Here is a 14968-nt window from a genome sequence, read left to right as displayed (position 1 = left end):
AAATCCTCGTAGTGCAGTGGTTGTTTGGCTGGATTGGTAGACGATTATCAACTCTATCTGCCCGCGTGTACTGTTCGTAAATTTATTTAAGTCACATCATAGAGCTAACATATTAAAATATCCTGATAAGTTTAGAAATGGAAAACAGGTTCCAATCATTCACTCATAGGGACCACAAGAGCTGGTCTTAATTAACAATTAAATTTACAATACAATCAATGCCAATACATGCTTCCGCTTTTCAAAGCTGATGAATAATAGCCGAAGGTACTAAACGTAAAAGAAGTAAAATTCAAGTAACCTTCTTATTATGACAAATGCTGTCTGCCTAAGTGTTATTATCACTCAGCCATTTAAGTAACGGAACTTTTTTTTTATTGTACTTAAAGTCAAAAGATCATTTCGTCCTCGTGCTAAAACAGAAGACTAAAGACACAAACTCAATGTGTGTGTACTTAATAATCTAAAGGGATGCGATAGCCGCTTTAAGGCTTATTTTATGCTTATTTATCTTAAATTTATCATTACGCTTAAAAAAGAATTCAATTGATACTTTTCGAATTCTATTGTATTTTGGTCTTGAACGTCTTGAAGGAATCACGTACCAGTACAAATTAATGCTTCGTGATAAACTATGGTACATTCTCCCTTTTCTTGACCAGCGCATAAATGAATAAAGAAGACGGCTTTCCAAAACGCAAAGAGATATGGGGCGGCATTAGTCGATCCTCAAATGTATGATTGAATCCACATAGGAACGTTATATTTGAACCGAATGACGTCATTTAGTCAAAGTAACCGGTGTCTAGATTCCTGTGGAGTTGCCGTAGAGCAAAGAGCGCAATTATTCTGGTAGCTGATCTAAAGGTAATTTTTTTAAAATTTAGATATTAACACATTGAGAAACATTTTAGAATTTGCCCGCCGTAAAGAGTTTTTCGAGCGGAGACAATTCCAACAAAAAACCGAAAGCTCAAAACGGATGATCTGTTGGTCTGTCAAATTATCCGCCTTACGTATGCAACTTTGTTTTTATATATAGATAGGCAAGAGATCTCTTTGTTATGGAGACCTATTCTTAATATGTGAGCTGAATTGTGTCATAGGGTCATAGTCTGTTGCATCGCGACCGGATATGGTCATATTGGTTCGATTTTATTTTAAAAGCGTAGTTTTTTATTAAGTTGCCATAACTTATATATGTTATATGAGTCAATGCCATCTATCGGTTCAACTAAAATTGGGATCCAAAAATTGATTTTTCCGAGTTTCAACATTTTCCGGGAAATTTTTAAAATTTTCTCTCCGTGACATTTTTACATGGGCGGAGGCAAATATAAGAAAAAAGACCACTTAAATCAGATGATCCGTTCTCGAGTTATATTCGGTCTTACGTACACAGCTTTGCCTTGCATGCATAAACTATTAAATATTAAATTATTATTAAATATTAAGTATTATTTGGCTGTGGACTTTCTGCCGTAGATTCTTCCCCTTATACGAGTACAAATGTATTCGCCTGAGCAGCTGCAGAATGTGATGGAAAGTAATAAGACACTGAAATGCGCCCATATTATGCCAAGAAACACTTTCTCTTAATTTCACTCTTTCTCTTTGTCTTCAATGAACACTCTTACATTGCATATAATTAAATTTGGCAAAAGGAAATGACAAAAACTAGCCAATTCAGCGATCGGTTCAGTTGTATTGTGACTCCGGGATTCCACTTGTCTGTACACTGAAAGAGACAGCAACCAGCCAACGTAATGATATAAACTCGCGCAGTTGGTCGCGCACAAGCGCAGTTCGAGTTGTGACGCGAATGAGTTTGGTTGTATTTATTTTTTACTTTTTTTGACTTCAGTGGATTGATGCAGTGACATTCAACAGAAACTCACCTAGTTAAATTACTAAAATTCTTACGTATTGGATTAAGTGATTCAAATTATAAACCTACGAAATTTTGAAGGATATCGAATCTGAAAACAGAGTTTGTCTATCGAAATTTTGTTTGCAAATCATGAATATGCAGATTGTAAGTTCCAATGAATATTTCGACCTTATTCTTGTGGATTGGGAGCAGTATTTAGTATTTAAAGACAATACCATATTTAATTTATGCAAGTGAAGTGAGGAAGGGAAATGGAAAGAAATTTCTTTTTGTGCTTTTTAGTTCATTAATTGCGTTTCTCAGCAGCTGAGTATTTTGAGGTATGAAGAATGCTGCATATGCATCTTTGGTTGTTTGTATGCCTCCAAACAGAATAAAAAACGTAAACGAGAATGCTCGACCTGCTTAAGGCCTATTAAAAGCTATGGAATGTGGCCGTTAAGTTCCTCTAATTGACTTTCACTTGTCAGAAGTAAAGAACGGTGGCTATGTTGTTGTTAATTGTCAGAATGATGTTTGTTTATGTGCACGGTAATTAAGCAATGAAATGTTTAGTAGGTAGTGGCAAGCTGCTGATGAAATCTAAGCAGTAATAATTTAACAGGCGATATTTTTTAATAGGTCGATAGCTGGATTTTATTACTATTCAAATTGTATATTAAATTTCCACATATTTTTATGCAATTATTTTCATATCTTTGTATTTAAACTAAAATCAAACCCAAAAAAATCTTCTATACCAAGATCTACATCAACTACATTTTTGTGTAATTTTATTTTTATTGTCTGCAAAGAAAACCGCCTTAAATGCGCACGTATTACTCAAGCCTTCAACGGAAAAATCCATGAATTATAACTAAAAGCAAATTTCATAATTGTTGACTGACAATAATGTACAAATTTAATATTCAATTCAGTGTTTGCTCATATAGCTGGAATTATGATTATTATTTTTACATTTCTGTCGGCCGTCAGATGTAAGCAATCACACGAAATAAAGCGTAATTGTTATAAGTCCATAAAGGACCACAATGCCGGTAGAAAAATAAACATATACCTACCGTATTGTTTTATGAAAATTAATTATTCCGAAGGCGTATTTACTATTTTTTTACTAAAACAAAATTTAAAACTCTACAAAAAAGAGAATTCAATGAGGTAAGGAGCCACCTGTCGAAAAAAACAATCCTTCCACTATCAAATGGCTAGATTAAATCGATGCCAAAATTATGAAATTTTCTTAAGCAGAAAACATCACCAAGCGCCATGCATGCAAGGTCTAATGCTGTTTTATGCTTCAAACTAAATAGAAGAAAGATTCAAAGAAAGTTAATTCGATTAAAACATAATTAAATATCTATGCTAGCCAATGATTTTTTGAGATTGACCCTCCGTTGAACACCTTTTTCAAAACCTTCGCTTGGGCACCCGGGTCTGGCCTTTTTTACGGCCTGTTCGAGGATCCTTTTTAAAAGGGGTTTTTCCATAAATCGATAGAAAATTTTAAAAAGCTACCTGGAAGCCCAAGTTGTTAGCTATAATAGAAATCTGTTAAGCTCAATTCAGAAATATGTTGAAAATGGCAAAGCCAGTCTGGCCAGACCATGGTGCCCAACGGAGGGTTAAGCGCTTGAAAAGTCCTACCAAATCGCAGAATATGTAAATCAACCAGGCGTAGCTAATAGAGTTGTGACCCATTAACAAATTACTGCAGCCAGAAGCAATGCGACACCTTTGTTCCCTACAGAGACATTTGAATATAATAGATGTGTCTCTAATTCGTCACACCTTCTAACAATCGCTTCTAGCTCAGTTCATTGGCGGTGGTTATTAGAAAGCTTTCTCACAGATTCTAAGCTTGTGCCGCGTAACGAAACCCGACTTCAAAAGATTAGGGAATAGTGCCAGAAGCGTTGCTGTTTCACCTATCAAGCAAACAAGCACAATATTTGACTCACCCACTTTATCACTGAACAAAAAATAAGATCACTCTACTGGGCGCGAAGCAGCGGCCAACGGTCATTGACATTCTGCCGCTGTTTAAGTGCTTACAGTTTTTGCGATTTGTTGGCTTATCGTATTTGTTTTTCAAATATTTTTGTTGTATGATCTCGACACCAAATGCTTAATTGATTTAGCTTTGAATTACTGCGAATTTCTCTTCGCCTGTTCCATTATAATATTCTGAGTTATATGCAAGTGGATACTTGAATTGCTGCTCAAATGTAAAGAAATTGGCCAACTTATGAAAGATTTTACGTTTTTTAAGGCTTAGTGACGATGTTCAATAAACTTTCATCGTATTACACAAACGCCGGCAGCACATCCAGCCCACACCTTGAATGCGGACGCTGGCAACTTTCATTTGTTTTTTTTTTCTTCTGGTGAATACTTGTATGCTAATTTCCAATAAGCAATGGATGGCAAGTGGAATAGTAATTCTTGACCGCATTTTAATGCATCTTTTCATGCTGAATACCTAATAAGCACACCGTGGACTCAATTAAAATAATTTTAAGATCTTTGAGCTGGTTCTCATATATATACCAGCCGTGTGCTTCGCTTGCGTATGAAATGAAATACATTTAATAAAACACTTGTAAACATTAAATTTTTGAAACGGAAGAGCAAAAATTTTCTGTTTTTCGTTGACGTTTTTTTTTTATTTATTATAATTTATTTAATGCTTCTCTACGCTTGTTCAGAAATAAGCAACGCATTGCTTAATTGACAATACGAGAAGCAGTCAGTACGCAGATCAATATTTGGCTTTTAAAAATCTGCCATGTGGACTTATTAATTGCCATTGAGAAGCACAAACTAAGCCGCCTGAATTTAAATGAGTCATTTGTTGGGATAAGTGTTGTCAAAATAGTTGTTTCAATAATATTCTTTTATAGTTTTTTAACCCACAACATGTGCTGTTTGGAAAGTGACCACCTCGGAGGCCGAAACTGCTGAACGGTTAGTTCATCCCAACATCTAATTAAATTTTGGTGTTAATTTAAATGTTTTTGTTTAAAATTAAAAGGCAACGCCGTCTAAAAATATCGGTGAATTAAAGCTATCTTTGCTTTTACATTGACATACAAATGAAGATATATATATATATGTATATATATAATATATATATGTATATATGTAGGTATACATTGAAATTAACATATTTTTCTACTCGATTTCTTAGTTGCAAAAAAAGGTTTCAACACCAGCTAAAAACATTTTTTATGTAAGTTGAATTAAACTGATTTTATATTATTGTAATATATATACCAGATATTTAGTATTAAAATGAAATTCGTTATATCTTGGTAATTTTGCAATTAAAATCACATGACAATATTAAATAAAATTATATTTGAAGTGAAATCTGCATAAATTGGTTGCTATTTTTGCAAACGAATTTAGGTGTCAACATTAAAAGAATTGTTTCTAGAATAGATTTTTCTTAAAAATATTTGTCTTCAGTCCTACACCTGTACAGGGTTGCACATATTCGACGGACCCATCTGACAACCCTGTATATTTTGACAGAGACGTCAGATCGCTTAATGACATACCGCGTTGGAAGCGTCAGTCCAAGCAGATTTTTACCATGGAACAGTACAGTACAAAATTGCCGTATTTACGCGACTGAAAATCCTCACGAAATTCAAGAGGTACCTCTATACGACGAAAAAGTCACTGTTTGGTGCGGCGTTAGTGCGAAAACGATTATTGGGCCGTTTTTCTTCGAAAATGAATATGGACAAGCTGTTACCGTCAATCGGGAGCGTTATCGCGATATGAAAACCACTTTTGTGATGCCAATTATTCGTCGATAGCGTATGAGGCAGTTCTGGTTTCAACAAGACGGCGCTCCACCACACACAGCTCGCACCACAATCGACTTTTGAAGAAATAGTTTCTTCGTCGTTTGATGTCGAAAAATGGCGATTTTGACTGGTCACCGCGTTCGCCCGATTTAACGCCACCTGACTTCTTCTTGTGAGGATATTTAAAATCAAAGGTTTATATTAATAGGCCAAAGACCATAGAAGAGCTCAAGAACAACATCCGTGAGGAAATAGCCGCTATTCCAGCCGAAATGTTAGCTAAAACTATGGAAAATGCTGCAAAACGGGCACAATACGCCGCACAGGCTCAAGGCGGCCATTTGAGAAATATCATATTCAAAAAGTGATGTCAAAAAATCTACTTGAACCAAATAAAATGATTGTTATCGTCAACATCAAAAAAACTGTGTTTTTCTTTGATTAAAAAAAAAAACACATGGGTAGTTAATATATTACTTTTTTCAAATACAAATAGATGGCAACGCCCTACTAAATGAGCGTTATTTTTCTGTTAGTCAGGATCTAGATTTTACTGAGTTTTCGCAGAAGCTTACTCAGCACTTCATTCCGATTGTACTACCCGTGTTGGTTTTTCATCGTACATATTTACAATATTTTGCTTTGTTTGTTTGTTTACTTCGTCTTTATATTCGACAGTTCTCTTTGATGTGTTGCCATATGTTTTACATTCCTACGAAAAATCAATTTTGTATGGCATTTTTTCAGGAATTTTGTTTCAAATAGGTAAAAGATGATACAGTAGTATGATTAAAATACATAACGTAAGAGTGTAAAAAGGGGTGCAGTGCTCTATGTTTTCTCGTGTCGCTGACGCGGTTGGCGTAAGTTATGTAAAATTACTTATCTAACACAGTTTTAGCATACAAACCGTCCACGACCCATAGGCCTTCCAACGGCGAAGTCGGGGTTTTAAGTTATACTCTTTCGAAGAACGTTTTAACGGTTTTATACATGACTATTTATGTAAAGATATGTAGAGATACAATTATACTACTACATTTATTTATTATAAATAACTATGTAACTGCAAGGTGTGATCTTTACGCGAATAGACTAAGTTAAATGCGTAAAAGTATAATCTGCAATCAAAAGGTACAAAACTTTGTTCGTTGAAACTGTGACACAAGAAACGAGACGCATACTGAAACAGCTGACAGAATAAGATTTCCACCATTGTTTGTAATGCAAGGCTCGCATAGAGCGTTGTAAAGAGGAAAGGTGATACAAATTGAAAATGTAAAAAATCAAAATGAAATGTTTAACAGCCTCAGTGCCGTTATTTGAAGGATACATATCATACACATAGATATGCTACATTTTCTTATTAAAAAATACAACCAGAAACCAGAAACCTCTAAAATAATTTTTCTTTTCAGCTTATAATTTCGACGCTTATTGTGGCATGTTCTGTCACTCAGGCGCAACCTGTTGATAAAAGCGACGCTATTGTCGAGTAAGTACAAGCCGTCAGTTGTCGGGACCGATCAATTGCTGATCATCTCAAAGCAAACCAAGTAGTTTAATGCCTGTTTCCGTGCTTATGAAAAAATTCTAATATTTCGAATTATAATTTCATAAGAATTCTCACAAATAATATGTTTCATTTAGTTTCTTTTGAGACAGCATTCTAAAATCATTAACGTGTTAAGTGTGACGAAAACTCATTTAAATAATTTCATCAACCTTACAAAGGTCTTATTAGTTGAATTTTTTCTAAAACATCAAGTGACTAAAATATTATCGTTCCCATATTCTATAATTATTACACGAATTCTCATAACTGCCATTTAACCTAGAAATGCATTTATATACTCAATAAAATTCAAATAGTTAGGATTGTTCACAGCCCTTTATTATTTATGAGTGCCCACGCATTGCTTGCAATTCTCGTTCGCAGAATCGAAAAACAAAGACTGGTTAAATTTCCCGATGAGGTTGACCCACATCAGGATTCTACTGGCAACAGTTCCAAGCTGGATGAAGCTCAACGCATTCTGCAGGAAATTGAGAAGATTAATCACGCATTGGGTTATGTTCGAAAACAATCCGAGCACTCAAGAATTCCACCTATTCTAGATTCAAGTCAATATCTATTTCCAAAACCAGCAATGCAACCATTCCATCAGCAACATCACCAAGCCTCTGGTATGAATGGGGAAACCATACTAATTCCATCTATTAGATCAATATTACTGGACCAACAATATGTTACACCTTACTCAAGTTCCAAGTCCATTGGATTTAGAATTAATCCGCTCAAGCATCCAACCACCAATAAGAGTCTAACAAAATTCAATGAGTACGTCTTCCGTCCAAATGAAGTAATCCTACCAGCGCCACATGGTTCCGGCGATCAACAGCAAATACCTACACATTTTGTAATACCAGTGCGACTTTACAAACTCAATAAGGAGGAATACATTAATAACAATGCACCTCAAGAATTTCGAGTCAAGGGATATAAAATTGTCGGTGATGTTGACCATTTCTATGGGAAAACTAAGCTTAAGAATCAGGGAGTAAGCGGTGGTAAAGAAAAATCCACACCTAAATACAATTTGTTCCTTCTTTCACGTGAGATAGCGTTGAACGAAGATTCGAATCAAAATATTTCACAAGCTTCTGACATGAAATTGGATGCCAAGGAAGAATCGCCAGATAGTAATACGAGGGAAGAGAAAGTGATTGGTAATCAAAGGCCTTACAAAATACAAACCATAGCAACAAGCAGCAGCAGCAGCGGAGGTTCGAATACGAACGTCACAACGCAAATTATTCGAAAACGTGTTATACCTAAGCCTTTCAGAGAGAAGGAACCTAACATCGGTGAGATGACAGAGCAGCAGGTTCCGTTCGAAGGGATTTCGGCGACCAGCAACATCAATACTAACACCAACACTAACAGTAAACCAGCAGTGACCAAAAGCCCAACTCACAACTCGAATGTATTTAATACACGTATACAGCCTGGTAATTTGAATATACCCAACTTTAGTAACGTCGTGAGACCAAATGATTCAAAAAACTCTACTGCCAGCAATACGATTAAAAATGCATTTCAAAATATATTCAAATTCCCTTTTCGCCAGGACAGCAAACCGGATATGACAGCGGGCGTATCCGATCAAATGCCACCAAAGCCCTTTCTCACGACACTAGCTTATCAACCAGTGCAGCCTCCTACAGAGGTAGGTGGAGCACATCAATCACAGAAAGGAAGTTATTACCACTGGGACGATGAAGCGAGTAACAGTGCTTCAGAGGAAGAAGAGGACAATTCCACTGAGCATGAGGAAAAACAAATATTCGCCAACCGTAAAAATGGTGAGCAGAATACACAAATGGAAGCCGTCAAGCAGGGTGGCATTATCATACAGCGCCTGAAGGTGCGGAAGGGTGGCATTGCAATTGCGGGACCTGGTGGTGTAGCGACTGCGGGCAGCGGTGGTACCGCTATTGTTGGTCCCGGCGGCTACGCGCTTACCCATCCTCGTAGTCTGACCATTGCTGGACCGGGGGCTAAAGTGATTGCCATTCCATCCAGCGTAGACTTAAAAGATGCATTGCAAAGAACAAACCTTAGCGACCAAAGTATTCCACGCGAAGGCAAAGTTGTTGCCACTGGCCCGACGGTTTATTATTCGCCGGCGACAGGAACTGGCACATCGGAAGACTACCCGTAATGAACAAAAATACTGAGAAGGGACGAATGTTATTATAAAAAGCTAGCAATAATTTTAGTGCGTAATTCAATAATAAGCTGTAAAAATAATTAAACTTATTAAATTTATTTATTTACATTGCCGTAAATTACTCTGTGCTAAACTCAAGTCCGTTGCTCAAGGTCTGTACTATAAAAAAGCATAAACAGTTTTTATAGAAAATTCTCACAAATGATATAAACACACTTCATTAAACATATCATTGTCACAGTAATGCTCATTTATGCTTCATCAACTTATGTTGCACGTAAATAACAGATAATATACTCGTATAATTTATGCTCTTACGTAGTATTATTTTACATACCCACATATTTATTGTAAATATTTATTACACTCACTCATGCCTTGTTCTATTCGTACTTCTTTTCCGTTTCCTACTCTCAACCACTTCAACGGTGAATCCTCATTAACTTTTTATCCACCCATACCATGGTACCTTCACCACTCACTGATCTTTGGGAAACTACCATCAGTAATCTTTGGGAAACTACAAGCATTCAAACGTGGCCATGGACCATTCGTCCAGCTGCTCTTTCCGTAAACCTCTCACCACTAACACCAATCGTTCTAGCCACAGCACCAGCAGGGAACTTAAATCTGGATAAATTAATTTCTCAACCACAGCTTATTGAAATGTTCCAGCTTCTTCAAACAAATAAATTTGTTCATAAGAGTACACCAACTTATTTTACACCTTTCGCTATATCCCCCGTTTCGTTTCCACTTTTAAGAGGTGAAGCCACCGAAAAGCTCATCAACGAGGCAGAAAGCCAGAAGAAGGAAAAAATTGGAGAAGAAATATTACAAAAAAATACGAAAGAAATACCAGTTCCTGCTGCCACCAAAAAAGCCTATTCGCAGCCCAAACCGAATGCTGCTGACACGAATAAAGGAGGCTTCAAAAGTGATGCACGTCTTTTACAAGCTGTGAAGCAAATAAATCCGGAGTTTGTGATTGAAGAAATCATTTCTGTCCCCGGCCAACACATACTTTCTACGTTGTCATCGGAAAAATTTCCTAAGCCTCTTAAGTTTTCAGCTGCTTCGTCGGCGTTTCCTCAATTAATATCAAACAACAAAAGTCCTCCAAAAAAAATTTCAACGCAAAAGCTCAACATATCCAAACATCCATCCACTGAACCAGGAGCAGATGACAGTGAAGTGAAAGTGGAAGCGATAGGCCACACAGCCACTTCGGGCATAATTCCGCAAATACCGTTCGACACTTATTTCCTTCCGTACCACGCACAGAGTCAGAAGGATCTCACCAAGGCTGCTGCACTTATATTGGAACCTCATTCAAAAGCTGTGGTAGGCAATGGTGGCACAGCTATATCTGCACCGATTTCGAGGGCTTTCTTGAAACAAGGAGTCCCCACCAACGTTTACTTCAATCCGGAATCGGTGGCCATTGCAGGTGTTGGCGGTAAAGCGCATGCTCAGGCCGATTTAGAACTCGATTTGGTAGACTCGCGGAAATAGTTAATGATTGTATATTATACTGATGTGTAAAAGTTACCAAATAGAAATAACAATACTTACGTATATAGTGCTATATGTTAACCTTAGTATTTCTATTGAGATTATTAGTATGTAAATAATTGTATGTATATAGAATTTATATAAAAGTGAGTACAGCTTAAAAAATCTTTTGCGTAGTTGATTCTGAAACTCTCCTTTAGAGCGCTTTTGGCTTTGTAATACTAAAAAGTTTTGCATGGAGTTTTTGATAACTATTTTATGAACCAACCCTTCCTTAACAATAATGTAGCAAGCGCTCCAAAGCTCCTCTAGTTTTCGACGAATACTCATTCCCCTACTATGGCGGTCTGCGTGGGCAAATCTTGCAAGTGGTTAAAACAAAAGATGGTACCGAAAATATGTTTATATTAGCACCTCCCGACCCGTCCGCTAAGGCTCAGCCTGCTCTCACCAGGAAAAGCGGTATTTCTATATCTACAGTCGATGCCCAATCTCAAAACACACCGTCACCGACGACCGCCTTCGAGCAGGACTTTAACCGAATACAGATAGCAGCGGCCCGCTTGGTTGCCATTCAAGAAATTGCGAAACATAAGGGAACTTTTAGCGCCGAGGATAACCGCATATATGCGGAGAGTTTGCTAGAATTGGGATATGCAGCACAGAACTTGGCCAATTTGCAGCAAAGTGGCCAAATAAAAGACTTTAGTCTACTCCTTCAACCCGATTTCCAAATGTCTCACAAGCAACCATTATTTACTGCCGAATCACCAACTGACACTGAAAGCTCAGCAGGCGAACAAAAAGTGGAAGAAGTTACCGAGCAGCAGCTTAATGAAGAGGATTTCCTGCCACCGAATACAGAAGATCCTTATGAGGACGTCAGCGATACAGTAGCTGTGACAGCGCCTAAGAAGGATGCCTCTGTTGCAGAAGCTAAACCAGTGGGTAAGCCTTCTAATGCTGAATATAATCTGCGAAGTCGAGAAAAACTAAATCTTTTTTCATTCCATATACATATAGGACTGTCTATTGCTGGAGAAGGAGGTGTTGCCTCATCAAAGCCCAACGCAGTTGCGCTGTCCGGACGTAATGGGCTTGCTGTGTCTGCTCCAAAAGCCACCGCTATAGCCGGTGTATCGGCAGAAGAGGCAGCCGCGTTCAGTGTATCAATCCCCAATAGAAATAATTTAGTTATTAAAACCGTGAACCGCCTTCCACAGCGGCCTGTATATGATGACTACAGCGAGGACTACAGTGATATTTCACCAGAGCGCTCAATATTTACCCGCGATGCGGCGGACCCTCGCGCTGACTCCCCTCCTTCTGTTATTAGCAAAAAACCTAAGAACGTGAGCGCATCCGTCGGAAGTAATATTAGTAGAACCAGTGATTCATTTGTTGATAAATGGAAGACAATGGTGGCAGAGGATTACGCAGCGTTAGCCCGCAGCGCTCAACTGAAAACAAAGGAGTCGCTCAGGGGATTGGGCAAATTTTCACAAAGTTCTGCAGATAGAAAACTCTCATAATTATTGTGAAACTCATTTGTAACTACATATATTTTGCAACTTAAACAAATATCCGAATGTTGTCAGATGTATGTAATAACACAAAAAAAGAAATAATAGTAAGCTAAAAACTGTTCCTCAAGAAGGATCTGCCATCGAAATTTAAAATGAGTTACGCAAGTAAAATGAGTTATGAACTGCCATAAGAATAAAAAAATTAGAATTGTATTTATATAGAGTTTATTTGAAGCAATGCGTAGGGCATGAAATAATCTCTTATTTTCTAAATGCCTTGGGAGGTAAATTCCTACATGCCATTAAGCAACTTAACAGTAGGAATTTATTTCAATATATTTATAATTCAATTCTAAGCAAATGAGCAGTGCAGCTTTTACCTAATAAATATTTCCTCCGAGAAGAGAATTCACCATACAAGTCGAGCAAGCTTTGCTCTGAACTCACCTTCAAATACGAATGAAAGTTATTCTTGATTTGTTTCTTTTACCTTGAAAGCTGAGCAGAAAGTATGATCAAGGAATTGCGAGCGCCCGAGCTTTCAGTTTTAGTTGAGCTCGTAGCAATGGCTTAGACAGGGTGGACCCCAGCTTTTGATTTCTCCACATTTGTCAATGCAGACTTTGAAGAAGAAAAGCCTGCAAACAGTTAAAAAGAGTCAAACTTTCGTTTTGGCTTTTTAGCTTTGATACGATTCTTCGCAGTATGGTAAATGAATACATGGTTTATTTCATACTTCCCAATAATATATTGTTGCTTTTCTTAATTTATAGGAAATGAGAATTTAAAGAATAAAATAACAGGAAATAATAAAATTTGCGCGGATTGATTGTTAAGATTAAGAAAAATAATAAAAACAATGGCGGAAAACCATTGCTGTTCTAAGCTCAGTTTTCAAAAAACGATAATAGAGTAAAATGGCAGAAAAAAAAATATTTTCATGGAGTCGGTATACTCATCTTTCATGACGGACAATAATTTTTCGCTTTTCAACTGTTTTTTATAACTTATAACTAGTTTTTATATGTGGTTCCTGAAAAAACCAAGATATAAAACTTTTGCATTATTTTCTTGTAATGTGCCTTATTGATAATTAAATAAAGCTGTTTCCATTGTGAAACAATTTTCTTCTCAACGTTTTTTTAATTCATTCGGGCTTTCTTCTAACTACAACCTGTACTCTTATAAAACAAAAATTTTCCTGCCAAAAATGCTATACAAAGTCCGGGAGCCATGAAGTAAACGTCAAAACATTTGTTTGTAAGGGTGGTTAAGTTTCAAGGCCCGGTAATGATTTTGAATAAAATACATTTTTTTTAAGAAAATGACAATCATTTCTCTTTATTGTGATAATATTGGTATGGCTCAATTACGTATGGAACAAAATATCGGCCAAATGGCCGCCGCGGCCTCGGCGGCACACCTCCACCCGATGGTCCAAATTTTCGATGACGCTGAGGCATAATTGAGGTTCTATGCCGTTAAGGTGCCGAATTATCTCGTCCCTTAGCTCTTGAATTGTTGCTGGCTTATCGACGTACACCTTTTTTTTCAAATAACCCCAAAGAAAGAAGTCCAACGGTGTCAAATCACATGATCTTGGCGGCCAATTGACATCGCCGCGACGTGAGATTATATTCCACATATCGTCCACATATCGTCCACATTCATATCTTCCAATTCGGGTCATAAAAATAAGCCTGAATAACTTTAACACGTTGCTCGATTGTGTATCTTTCTATGGTTCAAATTGAGTTAGTATGAAATTGAAAAATGTCATATGAAATGCAGACAAAAGACAAGTTTTTTTGTGTGGTTCACATTCAACATCGGCCCTTGAAATGTAACCACCCTTATTACCTTTGTGGCGACCTTCTTTTATTTTGTCATTTATGTGCGCGTACGCAGTAATCATTCGATAACACTTTGGTATAGGTAGTTTTACTTGTTTTAGTATCGGAATAAGGTATTGAGTACTGAATAAATATCGGTAAAAAGTATTGCGTATATTCAGGTGTTGAGTAAAAATTTCAAATTGTAAAAATTAGAAATCTTTTTTTAATTTTTATCATTGAACGGAATTAACTTTAAATTTACATAACCTGCTTTGACATGATGGAATGAATTAATGGTGAAGGATAGTTTAAGCGTTGCCATATAACAAAAACTACCAAAAAGTATCGATACCAAATACTAAACTCGAAAAAAGCGTCGGCTACAAAAACGACTTGATTCGGGGAAAAAGTATTGAGTATTTACTTGCCAGCAGAGCTCGAAAACAAACGAAACATTCCACGAATGAATCGTTCAATGACACGAAACTTGCGGTCAAGTTGAATCGTTTTATGCCAAAGCAAAAACAAAACCACTATTTTTAGAAAGCAAAAGAGTGCATACAAAATGATCGCCTTTTCGATCATTAATTGTCATTGGTAATCGTATGTTTCTTCCTCTTACGTTTTTACCAAACGCAGCAATAAGAGTAAT

The 14968-nt window shown here is 36.8% G+C and overlaps 1 protein-coding gene across 2 annotated transcripts; it reads left to right on the top strand.

Annotated features, from left to right (window-relative positions):
- Window positions 1-1821: 1821 nt before the first annotated feature.
- LOC128861474 (uncharacterized) lies at window positions 1822-12663 on the top strand. Of its 2 annotated transcripts, XM_054099621.1 has the most exons (4): window positions 1822-2035; window positions 7125-7201; window positions 11245-11903; window positions 11979-12663. In XM_054099621.1, the coding sequence occupies exons 1-4, from the start codon at window positions 2021-2023 to the stop codon at window positions 12485-12487; spliced, it is 1260 nt and encodes a 419-aa protein (XP_053955596.1). In that variant the 5' UTR covers window positions 1822-2020; the 3' UTR covers window positions 12488-12663. The 2 variants fall into 2 exon arrangements, with proteins under 2 accessions (XP_053955596.1, XP_053955597.1); XM_054099622.1 differs by lacking the exon at window positions 11979-12663 and having other exon boundaries at window positions 9947-11321.
- The last annotated feature ends 2305 nt before the right edge of the window (window positions 12664-14968 follow it).

The sequence above is a fragment of the Anastrepha ludens genome, chromosome 4, assembly GCF_028408465.1.
Source record: "Anastrepha ludens isolate Willacy chromosome 4, idAnaLude1.1, whole genome shotgun sequence".
Classification (NCBI taxonomy): domain Eukaryota; kingdom Metazoa; phylum Arthropoda; class Insecta; order Diptera; family Tephritidae; genus Anastrepha; species Anastrepha ludens.
This window is presented reverse-complemented; position numbering and strand designations above follow the sequence as displayed.